The following is a 17866-nucleotide window of genomic DNA, read 5'->3' as shown; positions in this document are numbered from 1 at the left end:
GACAATTACAATATCTTTCAGGCTCTAAGGCAATGAATCTAAACAAAATTTTTCTGCTCCTTATGTGTTGTATTAAAAGATGAAAACTCATCCTTGCAGGTAAGAAATACAGAGTTTCAATGAAGATCTGACCCAGAGACTGGAGAGCACAGTTTTCCTATATAAGATGTTCTGTCATTAAAAAGACTATTGTAATGTAAACACTTTATGATATATTTTCTTTCCAAGGAACTTTTTCAATCTCACTGAGTGGTCTGAAGTCATTATGTAGTTACTAGAGATGCTTCTTTGTCCAGACAGACTTACTATAGGTTACATTTCTGCAGGAGATTAAAAATTATGTATTAGTAGACACGCTTCTAAAAATACTCTTTTAAGTAATATGTACCTGCCACTTCTGAAACCTGGAAGAACATATCCAACAGCAGCAGAAATAATTCAGGGGAAATAATATATAACCCTGGGAACTTTTGCCACTGTATTTAAATGAAGGGAAACGTTGAAATGTAAAAGCTAAGCACTTCAGTTTATTCACATATTTTACATTCCAAGGACCAAGAGCATTTTTTTAATTATCTTTTTTTTTTTCAGAAAAAAAAATTGTCTTGTGGTTTCCAAAATTTTGACAGTCATGGAAAGTAGTTAATGAAGCATGTCACTGCAGTGCATACAACGAAAGCCTTGTGTACATGGAAAAAAAAGATAAACAAACAAATTTGACCATTACCAAAAAAGGTTTCCTTTAATATAAATAAAATTCCAGAGTAGGGCTTTATTTTAACAGACAACACAACAGTGGGATTTATTAACAGCTACATATTTACAGTGCCTCACTGGTAAAAAATACTGGGCTTCATCTGAGATCCTAGACACTTCCTGAGAAGGCAACAGGGACTGAGGATTGCTCAGCACTTCTCTCAAACTAGGCACTAAAAAGGTGAAATTAAAACATACTTTTAAAATAAGTAAGATGGCAAAGGTGGAACTGCTGATGACCTGACTGTTTATGACCTGATCCAACAATACTTACACCTCAGGTACTCCCTTTGATTTCAGGAGAGCCATGGATGGCTCCTATAGTTAAGCACAAGATAAGTGTTTCAAAACCAGCAGCCAGAGGATGCCAACTGCTTGATTCAAAGATGCCACAAATAGAGAAAACTGCTGTAATTACAGTTTCATGTGGTATGGAAGCACATGACCTTGAACTTAAATCTGTGTACTTCTGCATGGGTGATTTCTACCACTTCTATTTTTGATCTACAAGGGTTGGATTCCAAATATCTCTACCAAGTGACAAACTTGTGAAAGCATCTTCTTCCCACAGCCTCCAAAATCATAGTGCCAGTTTAGTAGATCTCAGTCTTCTTGGCAATTAAATAAAACAAGAATCAGATCTTTTTCAAAGTATTCACAAAATAATATTTCACTTCTAAAATAGCTGTCCCATCATTCTTGTATCAGATCTGATCTCAGCTCTTTAGATCTAAACAGTTCTTTAAAACTTACAAAAATAAAAAAAAATGATTAATATACAAATATAAATTTCAGAGTGATAAGAGAATAATATTAAACAAATTCCTTTTTTAATCTACCTTAAATTAAAATAAATGTTTTCAGAAGTCTGGGCTGATCAGATCTTAATCTATTGACTCTTTAATGGAATCCATTCCCTGCAGATGGCCACATACAACTATATGTAAGAAGTTCATTACTAGAAAAAGACAGTGAACGTGTTTCCACTAGCAAAGCAGTTCCTAAAATCTGCTGTGCCAGTTGGTTTTTAGTATCTCACTTTCAAGAGCTGCAGATATTTCTAATATTAGAAACAAAATCTAAGTAATGAAAAGTCTTGAGCTTCTTTAGAAATTTGCTTCTTTCCCTGGTCTTCATTAATATTTGTTTTGCAATAATCAGTTTGTTTTGTATACTGTTTGTATGCAGCATAATATAAATGCTCTGCATGAAGGCATACATATGTACAAAACTAGTCAGTAATTCAGTCAATAGACATACTTGCTTATTGGGTCATTTCATATTTTCACAATACCATATTTTTCTGTAACATCCACCACAACATCATCTAGGTTACTCCCATCTTCCACAGAGGTGCTCACGCATGTTTTCCTTCCATTTATCTCAAGCAGCCAAAACAGCAAGGAACATTTTTGAACAACCTATAATATTCTTCCTGAATCTGAAATAAAAATATTGAATTAAGATATGAAATAGATGTCTATATGTCTTTTAATTGATTTTGTACTGCTCCCATCACTACATGTTTTAAGACTGGGCTGCTTTGGCTTTAGGACAGGACACTGAAGAAAATATCATCTCAGGAAAGCATGGGTGAATCCTGAAGCTAACTGGAAAGACTGGAAGTGAGTTTTATTGCAAACACTGCATTATTTCAGCAGGTTAATATATAAAACTATAACCAGTTTTACTATTTTAAAAAAGGCATTTATCTGTGTTTCTTACATTGGTTTTAAAACTGAGTAAATATGTGAGAAGGTAAAAACTGGGTAGAGGTTCTGTCTCCTGTGAAAGTGAATAGCAAAGTTTCCCCTGTTCCCTCTTCTCCCACATCAGTGACACAAGGATTTCCTCCTCCCTTGCTCTGGAAAAACATTTGCACCACAGCTCCACTGCAGGCCTGGGCATCTGCCTGTAGGTACATGAGACTGCCTCAGTTCCTTCCCACAGGGAATGGGACACTTACCTTCCTAGACAACACACAAAGGAATATGAAGATGAACATCCCCTGGAATGCATTGAAGATTGTAAAAAGATAGGCAGTAACCACAGATCCCTGGACAACATGGAGGACCCCGAAGATCCAGGTAGCCCCAAGAAGGAACAGGAGAGCAAGAGCACCTCGGGCACAGGATCTGGACGGGAAGGAAACATTGCAAACGTGTTGGCACTGCTATTTTCCTTCCTTTACTGCTTTGGATGGTGAATGCTGCCTAGGCAATTTTTTTCACAGCTGCGAAGGCCTGAGAGGTGCAAATGCATGGGCTGCTCTTTAGGGTGTGCTGTAGCACTGTGGCACGAATGAGCTCACACAGAAACTGCAGAAGAGCTAAGGAGTAAAACTGGAGGGCCTTAAAACACTGGCTTCTTTAATCTTCAGATGTGTTTTCTCTGGTGTACTGCTGCACCATATGATTTGATTTAAATCTACTGTTAGTGTAATTCCCCAAGGAAAAACATATGTCTGTTATGAAGTGTTCCCTCACTTTTTGTCCTCCCCCTTATCCCCCTCAAAAAATAACCCAGAAAAATGTACAGTATGCTCTTAGGTCAGTACATGTGCATGACATCAAAGCGTTCCCAGGCTGTCTCTCAAGTTCACTGCAAAAGACGGTGCCAGTCGTAAAACTAGACTTTCTTTCATTCTTTCTCTTTTGGAAAAAAATATTTTTGTTTTTAGAACACAAATATTCTCAAACAGTTCCTGAGTCGGCATATTGATGCTATAAAATTATAGGAACTGATTGGATATATTTTTTTTTTTTTCCTAACATGCTGTAGCTCTTCTCATAGACTTGAGCAAATTATAGAGTGTTGTCTTGGAAATGAAGCCACTGATTACTTTCTTATTAATTCTCAGCCCAGTCATTGCAGGACTTCCTTTGAACAACAGACATTTTTAGCACTGCTCCTCTGAAAATGAGTAATTTTCAACTTCATTAAAACCAGCTCACCACATGAAGCTATGAAGGGTGAGGAATAAGAGAAAGTAATCAATCAAACAATTGCTAAATCCTAGCTATAAATCTAGTGCAATGCATTGAAACTGCAGGAGTGTTCCTAAGCAACACAAACAGTAAGTTGTTTTCAATGTTCCCTGTAGTACACTTGTGCTTTTCCTGCACAAACGGTTTTCAAGGTCCCTATAAATCAGTTTTAAAGAGAGTGAGTTGATGGAAAAATCATAGAAGCATGCAAAGTAAAAATCCTGGAGAGAACCCTCCCCACCCCCCCATGCCACAGAAGCACAATGTCCTACTGTAGACTTTTTACAAATAACATGAATGACTTGATTCTCTTATCTCTGTATTACTTGTTACTTCAAGGCAAATATTTTGATCCCAATTCAGACATAAGTTTTGAAATCTAGTTTGGCTTGCATAGAGGCTGTGTAAAGTACTTAAGAAAAAAAGGTTGATACAGGCCACTCATTGTATTCCATACACATCTCTCACACAGTCCCAGTGTTACTGTAGGAGGTAATAAAGATTGCAAAATCTACCTCCAAACCTATGTAAGGAGATAACAGAAAAAAATATAATCTTTATTTTTCTACAAAACCTCCTGAAAATTGAATTTTTATTTTTGAATACTCATTTTCATCTCTGGCTGTATTTATACTTACAGAAGGTAGAATTTGTATTAAATGGCAAACTTACCTTATATTTTCATAGCAACTAACTTCTGGCTTTAACATTGCAGTGTGACGAAATACTTTATAAATAATCACTCCAAAAGCCAACAAATTAACCTGGGGGGAGTGGAGAAAGGAATTTTTAGTTCAAACCTGGATGCTTTTGAATTTCAATAACTTTTACACATTTAAATGAAACAAGTCAGATAAAGTTTCTGTGTATATGAAACCTAAAGAACCCAGTACCAGGAGGAGAAATAACCCCATGCTTTTCTAATCCACTTCTATTAAAAAAATATGAGCCCTGTAATAAACATTGATCAAACAGGGCTGTAACTCTACCTTATCTCAACAGTATCACCACCAACAGTCTGCAAATGTTTATTGATTTTATTGGTAAATCTCTTTGATTTCCTGCTGAGTTTTTTCTTCTCAAAGTAGAGATGTTAAGAAAAGAGAAAAGAGAAAAAGAGAAAAGAGAGATTAGAAAAAGAGAAAGAGAAAACAGAAACAGCTCCTCCCCATCCCAGATTTTCTCTTGTATTGTATTGTGTAGATCTTGACAATATGTATGTCTTTTGTTGCTGAACAACATTAATAATACAATATAATTTACAGTCTTTGGAGTGTGAAAACTTTCAAGTGGCACACAGCAACCTTTAGGTTTACACAAATAATTTTTTAAAAACTAACTTTGCTTCAAAGGCTCCTTTACTGTGTATTCTATCTTATATTTTATGGTTGTTTCGTAAGTGAATAATACACTTTTTTCCTGCCTTCTTTATAATGCCATCACTCTATTTGAGTTCAAAACAGAAAAAAGCAAGTAAAAGAAGCAGTTTTGCAAATTATGCTCAATTATGGTTCTAAACTTCTGTTTGCTTGGCTAAGCTTCACTGATCTTTCATTTAAATGTATACTGCATTCCTTTAACAGTGTGGATGGGTTTGCTTTCTGGCTTTTTTTTTAAAAAATAAAAAGTCTTATTTTGCTTTGCAACATTTAACATCAGATTCTATTAAAAATATTTGTAAATGAACCAAATTTTAGCTGGATGTCATCCAGATACTATTTGTAGATCCTTAGTTCTAATCCCTTGGTTGGTTCCTGTGGGCTTCCAGCTGTAGACTGAATAGAATTAATGTCTTCCCCCACTTGTTTCTCCAGATGGACTGTGTGGCTTTCCTCCCTCCATCTTTTTCCTTAAAAAAAGAAATCCTCCAAAATGAAAACAAAAAGGCTGCTGTAGGAGCACAGCATCACTTCTAAAAGTATCACTTTCATTAGTTAACACTTGTTATACATGTCCTTAGAACATTTTTGTTGTTTCAGGAGGGGACTATCTGATACTAAATACAGACTCTCCTTTAATTAGCTGCCTGCTCATACTTTAATACAGCATAATGTATTTACAATTTGATAAGACAGGAGACAGAGCTGATTAGCAGTTTAGGGAATTTATCTTTCTCTGAATACCTTGTACTTGCGCTGATCGTGAGAGTTATTCTGAAGCTCCTTATATTTAAAATTGTAATCTATAATATCTCCTAAACCAGCAATTTTTCAAAGTCAATTATAAGTCAGTCAGCAATTGTAGGTAATTATATGCAGACTTACTTTTTGTCTTATATTTGTTGGTGAATAATATATCAAATAACTTAGTGCACACACTGTAATGTGCATAACCCACCTAATGTATTTATTAATCTGAAAAAGGCAGATCAAAATGTGATCAAAGCACCATGAGCATGGAGAGCACACACCACTGCTTCTCCAGAAACTGTTATCACAAGCAAAACCTACACAACCAACCTTCCTCTCTGCCAGCCTTTCACCAAGTTCACTAATGCAAATGGAAGCCTCTCTATTGCTATTAGGCTCTGTAAGAAACTCTGTGGGCCAAACCTCCTCATCCTTTGGCCACATGGACCAGCTGCAGCACTGAAGAGGTTTTGCTGAGCAAGGATGGGGTGGGCAATGGGCAGATGTGGGGCCTTGTGACAGTGGACTCCTTTTCTCTTTGTCCCAGTGGGGCTCCTTTACACAAATATTATTTACCCTGTCTGTTGCACAGGATAATAGGATTTGGCCCTCTGCATTAGAGTAATACCCATTAACTATGACCTTTTCATTCATCAATCCATTCTAATGGGAATAATCTGTATGTTCCAGGGGAGCGAGAGAGGTTAATGCCGGCTTCTCGGAGTCAGCTGCCAGAACACCATTACTGTACAATACATCTCAGGTAGCCTTGCAGGAGGTAGTGTTACAGGGTAATGAGGGTGAGCTTAACTTCTGAAATACCCAGTCATGTCTGAGATTTATTAAAGTCTTAAGTTGTTTTCTGCCCCATTTTGAAACACTCCATTAATAAAAAATATCTATAGCAAAGTGCACAGACTGCCTTTACACAACATTCATTGTGTCAAAACAGTAGCTTTAGGCAACATACCAATTTAATTTTTTTTTCTCTTTAATTTAAGTTAGAGCCCTTTGGCATAACATTTTGTCCTCTGAGGATCAAAATACAAAACAATATAGTAGTTGAAACTGTCCTGTGACACAGAAATCCAGCAAAACTTGAGAGGTAACAATAACAAGAACTCATGGGTAAATTCAGGAGAAAAAAACATAGTTAATTCTGATAATGTGTCAAGTGTGGCCTTTAGAGAAAACTGGTAATTGAACAGGCATCCTAAACTTAGCATATTCTGCTTCAACTTGGTATTTTGCATGGTCTTTGCTAAGAACATGTAGCAGTAGGCTCGGAACCAGTAACCTCAGCTAATTCTGGGAAATGTAAAGAAAAAAATTTACATTGGACAGTGGACTGAGCAGGAATGCTGAGAAGCTGGACTGAGTAGGACTAAAGGAGAAAATACATTTATACAACTGATATCCCCAAAGAACCATTAGTATGTCAATGGCATAGAAAGTCAAATCACCCAAAATGTCTGACAAAAGATACAACCGTTTAAGACATTTGAATTTGTATAAAAAAACTGAGCTTCAAATGAGCCTAGATGGAGGCAGTAGGTTGTAAGGGGCATCCAAAATATAGATAGGCATAAGGAAGCCTGGATCTTCAAATCGTCCAGCTGGGACAAACTGAGGAACTCCTGGATGAAAGATGCTGAAACATCTAAAAAGGTTTCAGCTGCTACTTCGAGCCAAATACTGTGTTTTATACTTTGGTTGTAATCTTGTGTTTTTGTTTTTGTAATTAAAGCACTATCCTCAGCTCTTGAATAAACCTTCAGAGATGTTACAATTAAGGCTGCCTTAAGGTGAGAGGCAAGGTGAATGAGAAATATATGGCAAACATAAGGCATGTTTTCTCTAGAGAGGTAGCAAGCTGGAGAGGAGCAAGATGTGCAGGCAAGTGTGAAAGTGAGCTGAGGACAGGCTTTGCAGAGGCCTGGAAAGGGCCAGCCTGGGGACCGCTGCTGCCACACGCTGGCTTTGGGGAGAAGCTACCTGTATGATGAGCAGAGCTCTCCACAGCTTTGGGCAAACCCATGGCCACAGCTTTATCAAGTGAATAATGACATTACAGTGTGACATGCTAAGTTCTTGTGCCTTTGTTTCCAGTGTTATTACATGGCTCAGCAGTCAGAGAAACTGCTGCATGTCCCGGAAGGAGTTTCTCAGCAAGTCTAATAGGCTAAAAGGGAATTGCATTGATTCCAAGCCCAAAACTGAATTATTTTTTTATTTTATTTATCAAACTACCCCAAGCTGCTGTAGGGCAGACAGTGCACTCAATCCTTACTGTTTCACAACAGAAATCTCTGACTTTCTCCCTGCAAACCCAATTCTGTGAGGTGCTGAGCATCCTCAGCCTCCCCGCCTCTCCAAGTGGGAATCAGGTTTTACTCAAGAGTGCTCAGGTGCACTACAGGACTAATTTTAATAATTAATCTATTCCTTTTTTTTTTTTTTTTTTTTTTTTTTTTTTTTTTTTAAGTAGTTAATCAAAGATAAGGGCTGATATAGGAACAGCCTCTACTCACTGCATCTTCAGGGAATCATTTCTACTTAAAGATATTTGCAAAAGTATTTTTAGCTTTCTTAAGTTCTAGAAACATTGTAGTATATTCATGAGCAAATGGTAGGAAACTTAAAATATGTTTATGTGAAATAGCCATTAAATAAGGGCAATTCTTAGGATCCCATGAAATGTGGGTTTTATAGATACAGGCTTTATGGATGTGTATAACCCAGGTTAATCTCCAAGGAGCCACATACCTGAATGAGCTAGGTTTTATTGTATACCTATGACTGAGTTTAAAGGGAGGATGGTAAGTATTTGGTACATATCTCTTAGAGAAATCATCTGTGTGAAGGGTCATGAGGATTTAGGAATTTGGAATGACTTTTGGCCTCATTAAATGAACAGCAGAATTCCTGTTAAATGCCAGACTCCAATTGCCTCTGATGTTGTGGTGGCTTTACCTCTGCACGTTGTAGAGAGTGGCAGTCTCAAGGGATGCACAGGCAACAGTGAACACTGCTGTGGGTTCCACTTTGCAGATTAGCAACTTGCATGTTTCAACACTGTGCTATAGAGGAGGATAGTGAAATTTTCCTGCAGTTGAGTTTTGGGGGTCTTCGTGGTGCAGTTCCCATGTTCACAACTGTGATGTTGGTGTGTAAAATAAAGCAGGCATGCAAGGAACAGTTCAGAGCTGTCTGGAGTGGCACAAGTCCTAGGATCAGATCTGACCCATAGCCCCAGCATCAGTCTGGATAGTTTCGTCTTGTAAACAAGGAGGGGAAAAGCAATTGCAAATTCAAAGAAATTTCCTGGTGCTTTCCTAATCATCTTGTCAACAATAAGGAGGTTCTGCCAAACAAATTAGCCTGGGGAGCTCTATTCAATCAATCACATGTATTTTAGGATAGGATGAGAAGAAACTGTGTTTGGTGTTAACCTAGAGCTAGGATGGTTCTGTAAATCTGTTTGCAGATGCCTTCCTCCCTCTGTCTCGATATCACCACAGCTAACTGAACAAGGTACTTCTGCACAGAATTTTGTAATGAAGGAAAACTGCCCTACAGTGGGCATGGGTAGCACAAGATACTGCTGCTTTGCCTTCTACTCCCGGCTGTTCTGGGACCAATGCAGCAGAATTTAATCCATCCAGTTTGTAGAAGAAATTAAGAGCTGTATGCATATCAAGACAAAACATTATTAACTCAGGTTTTTTTACCAAGATGAGGATCCAGAAGAGCACTGAGAAACAACCTCATCTATTGTCTAAACAAACTACAAACTTCCTGTTTATTACTAACTCTTTTGAAAACTAAGTAATAATATAAAGTGAGCATGTAGGTCCTAAAATGCAAAATATTCCAAGCTGTCGGAGTTCTGCTAATAGCACATTGCTTAGCAACTGCTGTATTTAAAATAGGTCCTTAATTCCACCATTAAATGTATGTGTTTTACATATTGGAAGAATAACAGAATGATCTATCCTCAAGTAAATATGATGTTAGTGCATCACGCTGCATGAAGTACTCTTTGTGTAGGTACAGAAAGAGAGTTATTTTTAGTTGATAACTGAATGATATGAAATACACAAAATTTAATAAAGCATGTAAAACATCTGCTTGCAAATAAAAATATTTGCACTCATGTTGAAGAGTTGTAGCTTCTTTCATAATTAATTACAATTAAATTGTAAGATACTGAGTGAAGTGATAATTTTGCCCCATCAAGGTAGCTGACAGCTGTCAAATTTGGCAACTAAAAAACCTTCCTCCTGCCTCTCTTTTTTTAAGCAAGAGAAAAGAGCACTTGAAAGCTCAGAGGGAAAAGGTCCATCTTTAATGGTGGTAGCTCAGTTAGCACCTGGACATCTGGTAAAATGAAACAGATCAGGACAAGAGGCATTCCAGACAATTTTGTCCAACAATTTTTCATTGAAAAATGTCAGTTCATTAGCACTAGAAGACAGTTACTGTTTTAGACTATACTTTCACCAGGAAATGCTTCCTGTCTAAGATAGCTTTTCTGATTAAAACCAGAAAGGACACTCCTGAACAATGAAAATCCCTGTGCACAGGGCAGTTATCCACAATTTTCTGTTGTTCCTAATACTCAGACTAGGCTATGACCCTTGGTTTCTCCAGCCTCTGCACCAGCTATTCACTGCTATTGCTCCATCAGCCCTGCTGGATCTATTCTGTACCATATAAATAATTAAATATTCACTGGAGCAGGTACAACTGGATCTCCCACACCCTGGACTACCTAAAGAGAGTTGTTTGGTTTTTAACAGTAAATGTTTAATATGAGGCTGAGTTTTTGAGGCTATTTCCAATACACATGTATTTACAGAATGGAAAAGGAATTGGTAATTTCATATATGATATCGTTCTATAAAAGATACACTCCAGCCTTTCAAAAGTTATTAAAATACTTTAAATACCAGCCTTTTAAGGCTCTCTGTGTTACAAAAAAGAGAAGATACAAGAAAGAGGCAGCTAATTCTAAAGATTCAGACATACTAGTTCTGATTCAGTCTGAGCACTTCACATTCAAACTTCAAAAACGAACCCCCCAAATAATTCCCTTTTCCTTTCTTAGTCTCTGTCTCAATAATTGATGAAACCATCTATATGCTGATGTCAGATCTCACAAAAAAGAATGAGAAAATTTCTCCTGCTGCTCTCTTAGGCATATACTTGAATTTTTTACATATATCATGTTGAATTTGACTCTTTCAAAAAGTGTCTGAAGTTCAGAGCAGCTGTATCTGTATCAGTCTTTACAATGACCCTCATTATGAGTGTTTGAATTAATGAGGTTGTGATGGTCTGAATTCTGCCACAGAGAGCAATACATTTCTGTCTCTCTGCCTGTATGGCTAATAGCTGGGTAAAATGACAACATTCAGTGTGTCATCGTTATTTCAGTCAGGGGAGAACAGAATTAAGCTATTAACAATACAACAGTTTAAGCTTCAAAATGAAAATGAATGCCATATTAATTGCATAAAATTGGACACAAGCTGGCAGACAGTCTGGGTTTGTCTACTGACTGATTTCTCTCATTATCATTTCCCCAGTGAATATACGTTCTCTTATGCTTTAGGTATACAACAGCAGTCTTATCTGGGAATAGAAAATGTTACAAAACACTAGCAACCCCCCCTCTAGACTATATTTTTGGGAAATATTTTCAATAATGCAGAATTAGAATTTTATGATTCTGAGAGTTTAGTGATTTCACTTGTTTTAAAAGTTAAAGCATAGCTAAATGAGGTTGCTCTTTATATATGCATACTTCAAAGTTGTTCTTTTACATACTTCAAGATGTAGATTTAGGCTTCATTAAATATTTCCTTTATATTTTTGGAACAGTTATAGAAAGCTGTAAATAAGTAAATAAATAGATGGGTTTTCCATGTTTTTCTTCAGAGTAAACAGCTTCGCAGACTTCTGGATTCAATGTTGCTTCTTATTGGATCACAAAGCAAACACATACTGACCCAAATATTTTTATGTGTCCTCAGTTCTGCAGCCAAGGTCAAGAGGGATGAACCAATAGAGCTGTTTGTCTCTGACCTTGGCCACAAATGTAAGCCCAGCTAGATACATATCTCGCTAGGAGAGAAGGATGACTAGGACACTGACCTGCAGGAAGCTGTGGGATGTTTCAGAAAATCTGCTTAACCAGCTAGGACTTGTGGATGCTCTCCCCCTTCCCCTTGGCACCCACCTGTACTCCCTCACCTGCTGTGTCTGCTTGCTTCACTCTTGCTGACAGAGGAACACTTGACTTTTCAACTCCAACATCATTTCAGTGAACCTGAGGGAGAACGACTTGCTGTGCTTTTTCTAATAACGCTACTAGCTAAACTGATTTAAAAAAAATAAAATTACATAGATAATTTTTCAAGGATCTTTGAGCCTTATGTGATGATTTTGCTTCTACATAACAACATAAGAGCAAGTAATTTTCATGTTGTAATGGCCATGGCCTCTTTTTCCAAGTATTTCCAGGGTGTTTAGAACAACGGCTTTAATGACAGAGGAAAGGAAGCAAAAACCTTAATTTCACATCAAAGCCCTGGTCTTCCTGAGAAACTGCATCCAGTGCGTTGGGCAGTATGGAACCTGTGGCTTAGAGACAAAAGCTAGTTCTGTCCACTGAACAGGGTATTTTCTGACTTGGTGATTATTTAGCACAGCAGTTATTGTTGTTGCTGAACAACATTGCAGTTTGAGCTAATGTGTTTCAACCAAAGTTGCAGACTTGGTCTCTAATGCCACTATGTAATTAATTACCTCCACTTTATCCACAATGGCATAAGAAGTGCAAAGGAGACACCTTTAACTGAAGCCATAGAGGGGCTAATGAAAAGGGGACTATTATTCCTTCATAAAGAATAATAAAGCTGTTGCTAGTCCCTGTAGGAAATTTATTTTCACTAAAAAGGCAGGGTGAGGAGCAAGAGTAGATATAAAAAAGTTTAAAACAGCTATTTTCTGAAAAATGTACAGTGAACAGTACAGAGTACACTCTTCTTGTCTATCTAAGAAACATAACTAGGCATTTATCATAAATGACCCTTTTGGGAAAAAAAAAAAAAAAAAAAAGAACAAGCCCACAGAATTTTCCATAGCACAAATATTCACTATAAAATGTGAGATGCTGGTTTGGTTTATTGTGATGGAGGTCAGAGGTCAAACAACTTTTTTGATAGTACTCCTTAGAATATACAGAGCAACAAACCTAACCTTCACTGACAAAAAGGGATGATAGTGTGAAGAAGTCGGAAGAGACAGTGTACCTGAAGGGCTGGGGTTTCTTTGTTTGGGATTTTTCTTTGTTTATTTGTTTTGTTTTTGTTTTAAATGAGAAAATGGGAGCAATGGACTGCCAGCTCACGCTCAATGTGTAAGTCTGGAAAAATGTGAAACCTGAAACTCTACAAGAAAGATGTTCAGTTTGAATAGCCTAGATTAGAGTATTAAGTACATGAAATTCATGAGTATATGAGAAAACAGTAGAGTAGTGGGTTTGCAAGGAAATTTTTATGCATTATTGCAGAAGTATTGCTAATCCTGAATCAACCTAAATGTGCAGAACTGAGTAAGTGTTAGAGCTGTCCAATAAGATTTGATGAATGCACTATTTCATTAATTTCACCTTTTCTGTTGAATAAATTATTTGACAAATAATGGTAAAATTCATCAGATAAATTATCTGATGAATACATTTTTTAAGTAATTGACTAGCTCTAATGAATATGCAGGCAGTTCCTTAATGAAAAGCATTACTCTACTGTTAGCCTGCTTTCATCACTCATATGTCACTTTTTTGTATTTTGCAACTGCAATCTGTATATTTTATTCATTTACCCATTCATTTATATGTTGGAAGTTCAAAACAGTATGGTTAATCAATCACTGCAATTCTTAGAATATTTTTATTTTACAGTTGATTATTCACTACATTTATTACACACAGGAATGCTTAATAAAAATGAACTTGGCTTTTCTGAACACCCCTCTCCCAAGAACTATTCTTGGTTTGTGTGTTCCAAGTCAAGTTTACAAGAATGCTCTGCAAATTGCAGGGTCCATTTATAAGCCATTTTTGTAGTTGTAAACACTACAATTACCAATTGTTTCAAGAAACTGGAGCTTGAAGCCAAGCCAGACACATGCAAAGTCCCTGAAAACACACATTAGAGGAGTAAAACAATGAAGAGTATACACGAGCCACCTCCTCACTGCACAGTGCTAGGGTGTTTGGATAAAAGCCACAGTGAAGATTATTTGGATGATGTTCAATTTTGGAAATGTTCCAACCTCAAAGAGCAAGTCTGTATTTTGTTATTACAGAGGTGGTCGCAACAAATGATACTGATAGGCTGATAGTGTTAAATGGCTAATTGTACTTGTTAATGTTACTATGAGTCACACTTCTGAGTCCTGGCTCCTCACAGAGGTATACCAATTTACTGTGGCTGTGATAGTACTACAATAATCAAGCCTGTGTGACTCTCAGTGTTGCAAAGATGCAAGTCATGTTATCATTTGTGACTTTGAACTTGCAGCATGAAGCTCAACCGATCAGTTTTAATGGGAGAAAGTTGTGTGGGAGAGGTATATTAAGAATTGCCTATAGCTGCACTTAGAGTAGCTGCAACTCTCCCAAATTTTCCTTTTAATGGCTTGTAGGCTTTCATAAGTACAGTTAATTGTCTTTGCCCAAGTTCCAAATGATGCCAATTCTACTGCCAGTTGGACAACTAATATATAGCTGTCCCTCACAATAGGTACAAGTGGGGGGACCCATCCTATCTCCACAGAGTTTAAAAGATGATGTTTCAAAAAATATCAGTGATGCAGAATAAAGCCCTTACAAAGACCAACCTGTCACACCAGAGATGGGGAAAGCCATGTAGAAGTCCTCCACAATGGGAAGGACTTTGTTCTTGGCTGACATCACATGTCAATCAAAACTGCAGCCACATTACCTTGCAAGCAAATGGTTATTTCTATTTTATGGACTTGCTATTAAAGGAACATTATTATTGCAAGAGTGTACTACAAAATAAAGGAAAGAGTTCTAGGGATTCTAGGGATTTTTTTTTTTTCATACCTTTTATCTCTGGAGGTTATATTTTTATTTGCCTTAATCAGGCATGGGTTGTGATGTGTGTGAATGTTTGTCACTTAGGGCTTGTGATAAACTCACTTTTCTATTAAAAAGTTTGAATACTTGTTATATATAATTTCACCACACTTGTGTACTTTGATCTAATCTACTGCACAGTTTTAGCTAAAATGGTTGTGGTTCTAAAGATTACAAGTATTAGAGGAAGAAATAAGTTGTAGAAATTATCTTCAGTTTGCAGCTTGTTTTACAAAGGTTTTAAATGCCCTTTCTTTGCTAACTGCACTTAAAGAGCTTCTGACCCACTCCTTTTCATGTGCAGTCACCAATCTAATAATAACAACGCTCATTTTTATATGGGATCAATAAGGCAATTGCTTTGCACTTAAGAATTCTAATAGAACCATAATATTAATAAGCAAACCCCTTCAGAACTAGTGTTGCTGCATAGGCAATTAGAGGAGAGCTTAGTTTGTACTGCTGATAAACACCTGAGCTCCCTATGCTTCACTGTTACTGCAGATTTAAAGTTCAAGGATGTGTTTGAAACAACACGTGCTGCTGGTACCCACTGGTACAGATCTGGTTCTGTTCTTCTTCATTTACATGCTGTCTCAAAGGCATATTATAGTATAATCCAGACCACAAATCTCCTGGGTCCCCATTCACAGAAATGAAAGTGCCATGTTGGATTCACAGGCGTTTTTGGTAACAATGGGTTTAATGTTTTTGTGTAAGAATCAGATTTGTGGTGAGTGGCTTTCCAGAGATTTAGTATCCAGACTCTCCAGGCTATCTTGGAGGACCTGCAGACTCAGCATTAACAGCAGATGAAGCTCAGGATTAAAGGTAAACTTGAAACTGCCAGATTTTGCAGCTTTCAACACAAGGTTTGTGGTGCTCTATTTGGTTATTCCAGAACAAAAATAACATAGGGTCCTTAATTAATAACTCTCTTTTTTTTTTTTTTTTTTTTGGCTTTAATTAGCTATGAGCAGAACGGAAATCTTGCAAATAGATCAGCTTCTGTAATTAAAAGGACTTCCTGAATGGAACTACTTTGGAAAGCTTCACCTTTGCTATGGTGGTGCTCATGTAGTGTGCTCAACAGGAAAACTGGAAAATGGAAACAAAATTACCACCCCCAACATGCTTTCCGCACAGCAGACAACTAACACCAACTTCATCTTCTAGAGTCAGTGTCTGTTTTCATAAGGTTTTCCATATTTTCCTTAAACAGTAAAGCAGAGAAAATGCAAGCAAATTGCCTAGCTCCCTGCACTCTTTGAAAACATCCCTTTTGCACTTCAGGCTTCGATTTGCTATCACCCCATCTAAACAAGCTGTTCAAATGCTCCAAAAAGAAATGTAATCGCAGAGCAGACGAAGCAGCTTGCTGAAAGCAGGTTGCCTTTCCTCCCAGGTCTTATAGTGCATGATTATTAAGAGCCAATAATAAGGTAGAAGAGCAGTTATAAAAAAATACTTCCATAACACACACAAAAAATCACATAACAACCACGGGGCTATTTGCTGTCCAGCTCCTTTGTGTGGCTTTGCTTAGGCAAAGGAGTAGGAGAAATAAAAGAAACTGTCTGGCTGCAATCATCCATAGGAAGACTGCATGGGTGCAAAGGACCTGTATCAACTTCCAACACCTCCTCTTTTTCTATTAATTTTCAGGAATTGCTGGAAGATCTGGAGTACTGGAAGAGTGACCATATATGGAGCGTGCAGTATTTGCCTCTGTGGACAGCTAGACTTATATTAAAGGCACTGAAGACCTGATCTGCCTCTGAACTGTGTACCTAAGATCCTGCATCAGGCACAGCTCAGCTGGAGGTAAAAACTAGGTTACAGATGCATAAATTTTGGGGATTTTGTGTATTTTGATAATGCAGTTTTTCTGTGCTAACAGTGCAGTGATACATCAGTGCTCATAAATCTACACCTGAAGGCAAATAAGGAACAGGAATGACAGCAACAACAACAAAATTCCCATTTGCTGCCTTCATGGAAGAAGGAGATAAGGTCCAAAGAGGAAACAGGAAATTGTCAACTTAAACTTAAGAATTTTAAGAATTTCCTAGTAAAGGATGTTCTCTCCCCATGATTTTGTTTTACCATAGTACCCTGTGGGCCATCAGGGCCATCCAATCCCAGAAGCACTGAGCCAAGGGAGATTACAGTGCCCTCCTTCTCTGGAAGCCAGCCATGCTTACCAGGAGAGTGAGATGCACAAGCAGGTTACTCCCAGCCTATTCCCAATCTACAGTAGAAATTTGGGGTGGAATTTGACCAGAATAATACTTGACACTTTATTCAGCTTTGAAATGGCTAATGCATTGCAATAAAGTGGTGTTACTCTCATCTTGTGTGTGTTGGGCACTGCCACTTCTTTCTTTTTACAAATCCTCACATTGATCACCAAATGGCTCTAATAGCAACAAAGGATTATAAGTGACTTGACCATAGATTTCATGAGGCCTCACCATTGTACCTTCTCCTGTTAGCTCCAGCTATTGCTAGATCACTGTCAGCCCAGTCACACACAATAGTGCCCCATTACAGTTGGAATTGTTTGTTAAACTTTATAGCACTTAGAAAGGCTCCCGAGACACCAAGAATGTCTCAATTCAGAATGGAACGTATAATACCTGCCAAATTTGCAGGTTTGAAGCCACTTCCAATAAGAATTAAAAAGGCCCTCTTCACAGCTGAAATAGGGCTATCAATGCTTGACTTGTCTGCCCATGTGAAATAGTGGGTTCTTTTCTCTGACGTTGCAATTTAGTTTAAAATAGCTTTGATGATGACAGGGTACACGCGAGTGCTAAAGC

General features: G+C 37.5%; 1 protein-coding gene across 3 annotated transcripts in view; it reads right to left on the bottom strand.

Moving 5' to 3' along the window:
* Nucleotides 1–507: 507 nt before the first annotated feature.
* ADGRL4 (adhesion G protein-coupled receptor L4) overlaps nt 508–17866 on the bottom strand; it is a 76013-nt gene continuing 58654 nt past the window's right edge. For all 3 annotated transcript variants that reach the window (XM_051625161.1, XM_051625160.1, XM_051625162.1), the window contains 3 exons: nt 4416–4507; nt 2723–2891; nt 508–2197 (listed from right to left, as the gene is read on the bottom strand). In XM_051625161.1, coding sequence (XP_051481121.1) covers nt 2135–2197; nt 2723–2891; nt 4416–4507 — 324 coding nt within the window. In that variant the 3' untranslated portion in view covers nt 508–2134. The remainder of the gene's footprint in view (nt 2198–2722; nt 2892–4415; nt 4508–17866) is intronic.

Source organism: Apus apus, chromosome 7 (assembly GCF_020740795.1).
Source record: "Apus apus isolate bApuApu2 chromosome 7, bApuApu2.pri.cur, whole genome shotgun sequence".
NCBI lineage: Eukaryota > Metazoa > Chordata > Aves > Apodiformes > Apodidae > Apus > Apus apus.
The sequence above is the reverse complement of the archived record's forward strand: the minus strand, read 5'-3'. Positions and strand labels throughout refer to the sequence as shown.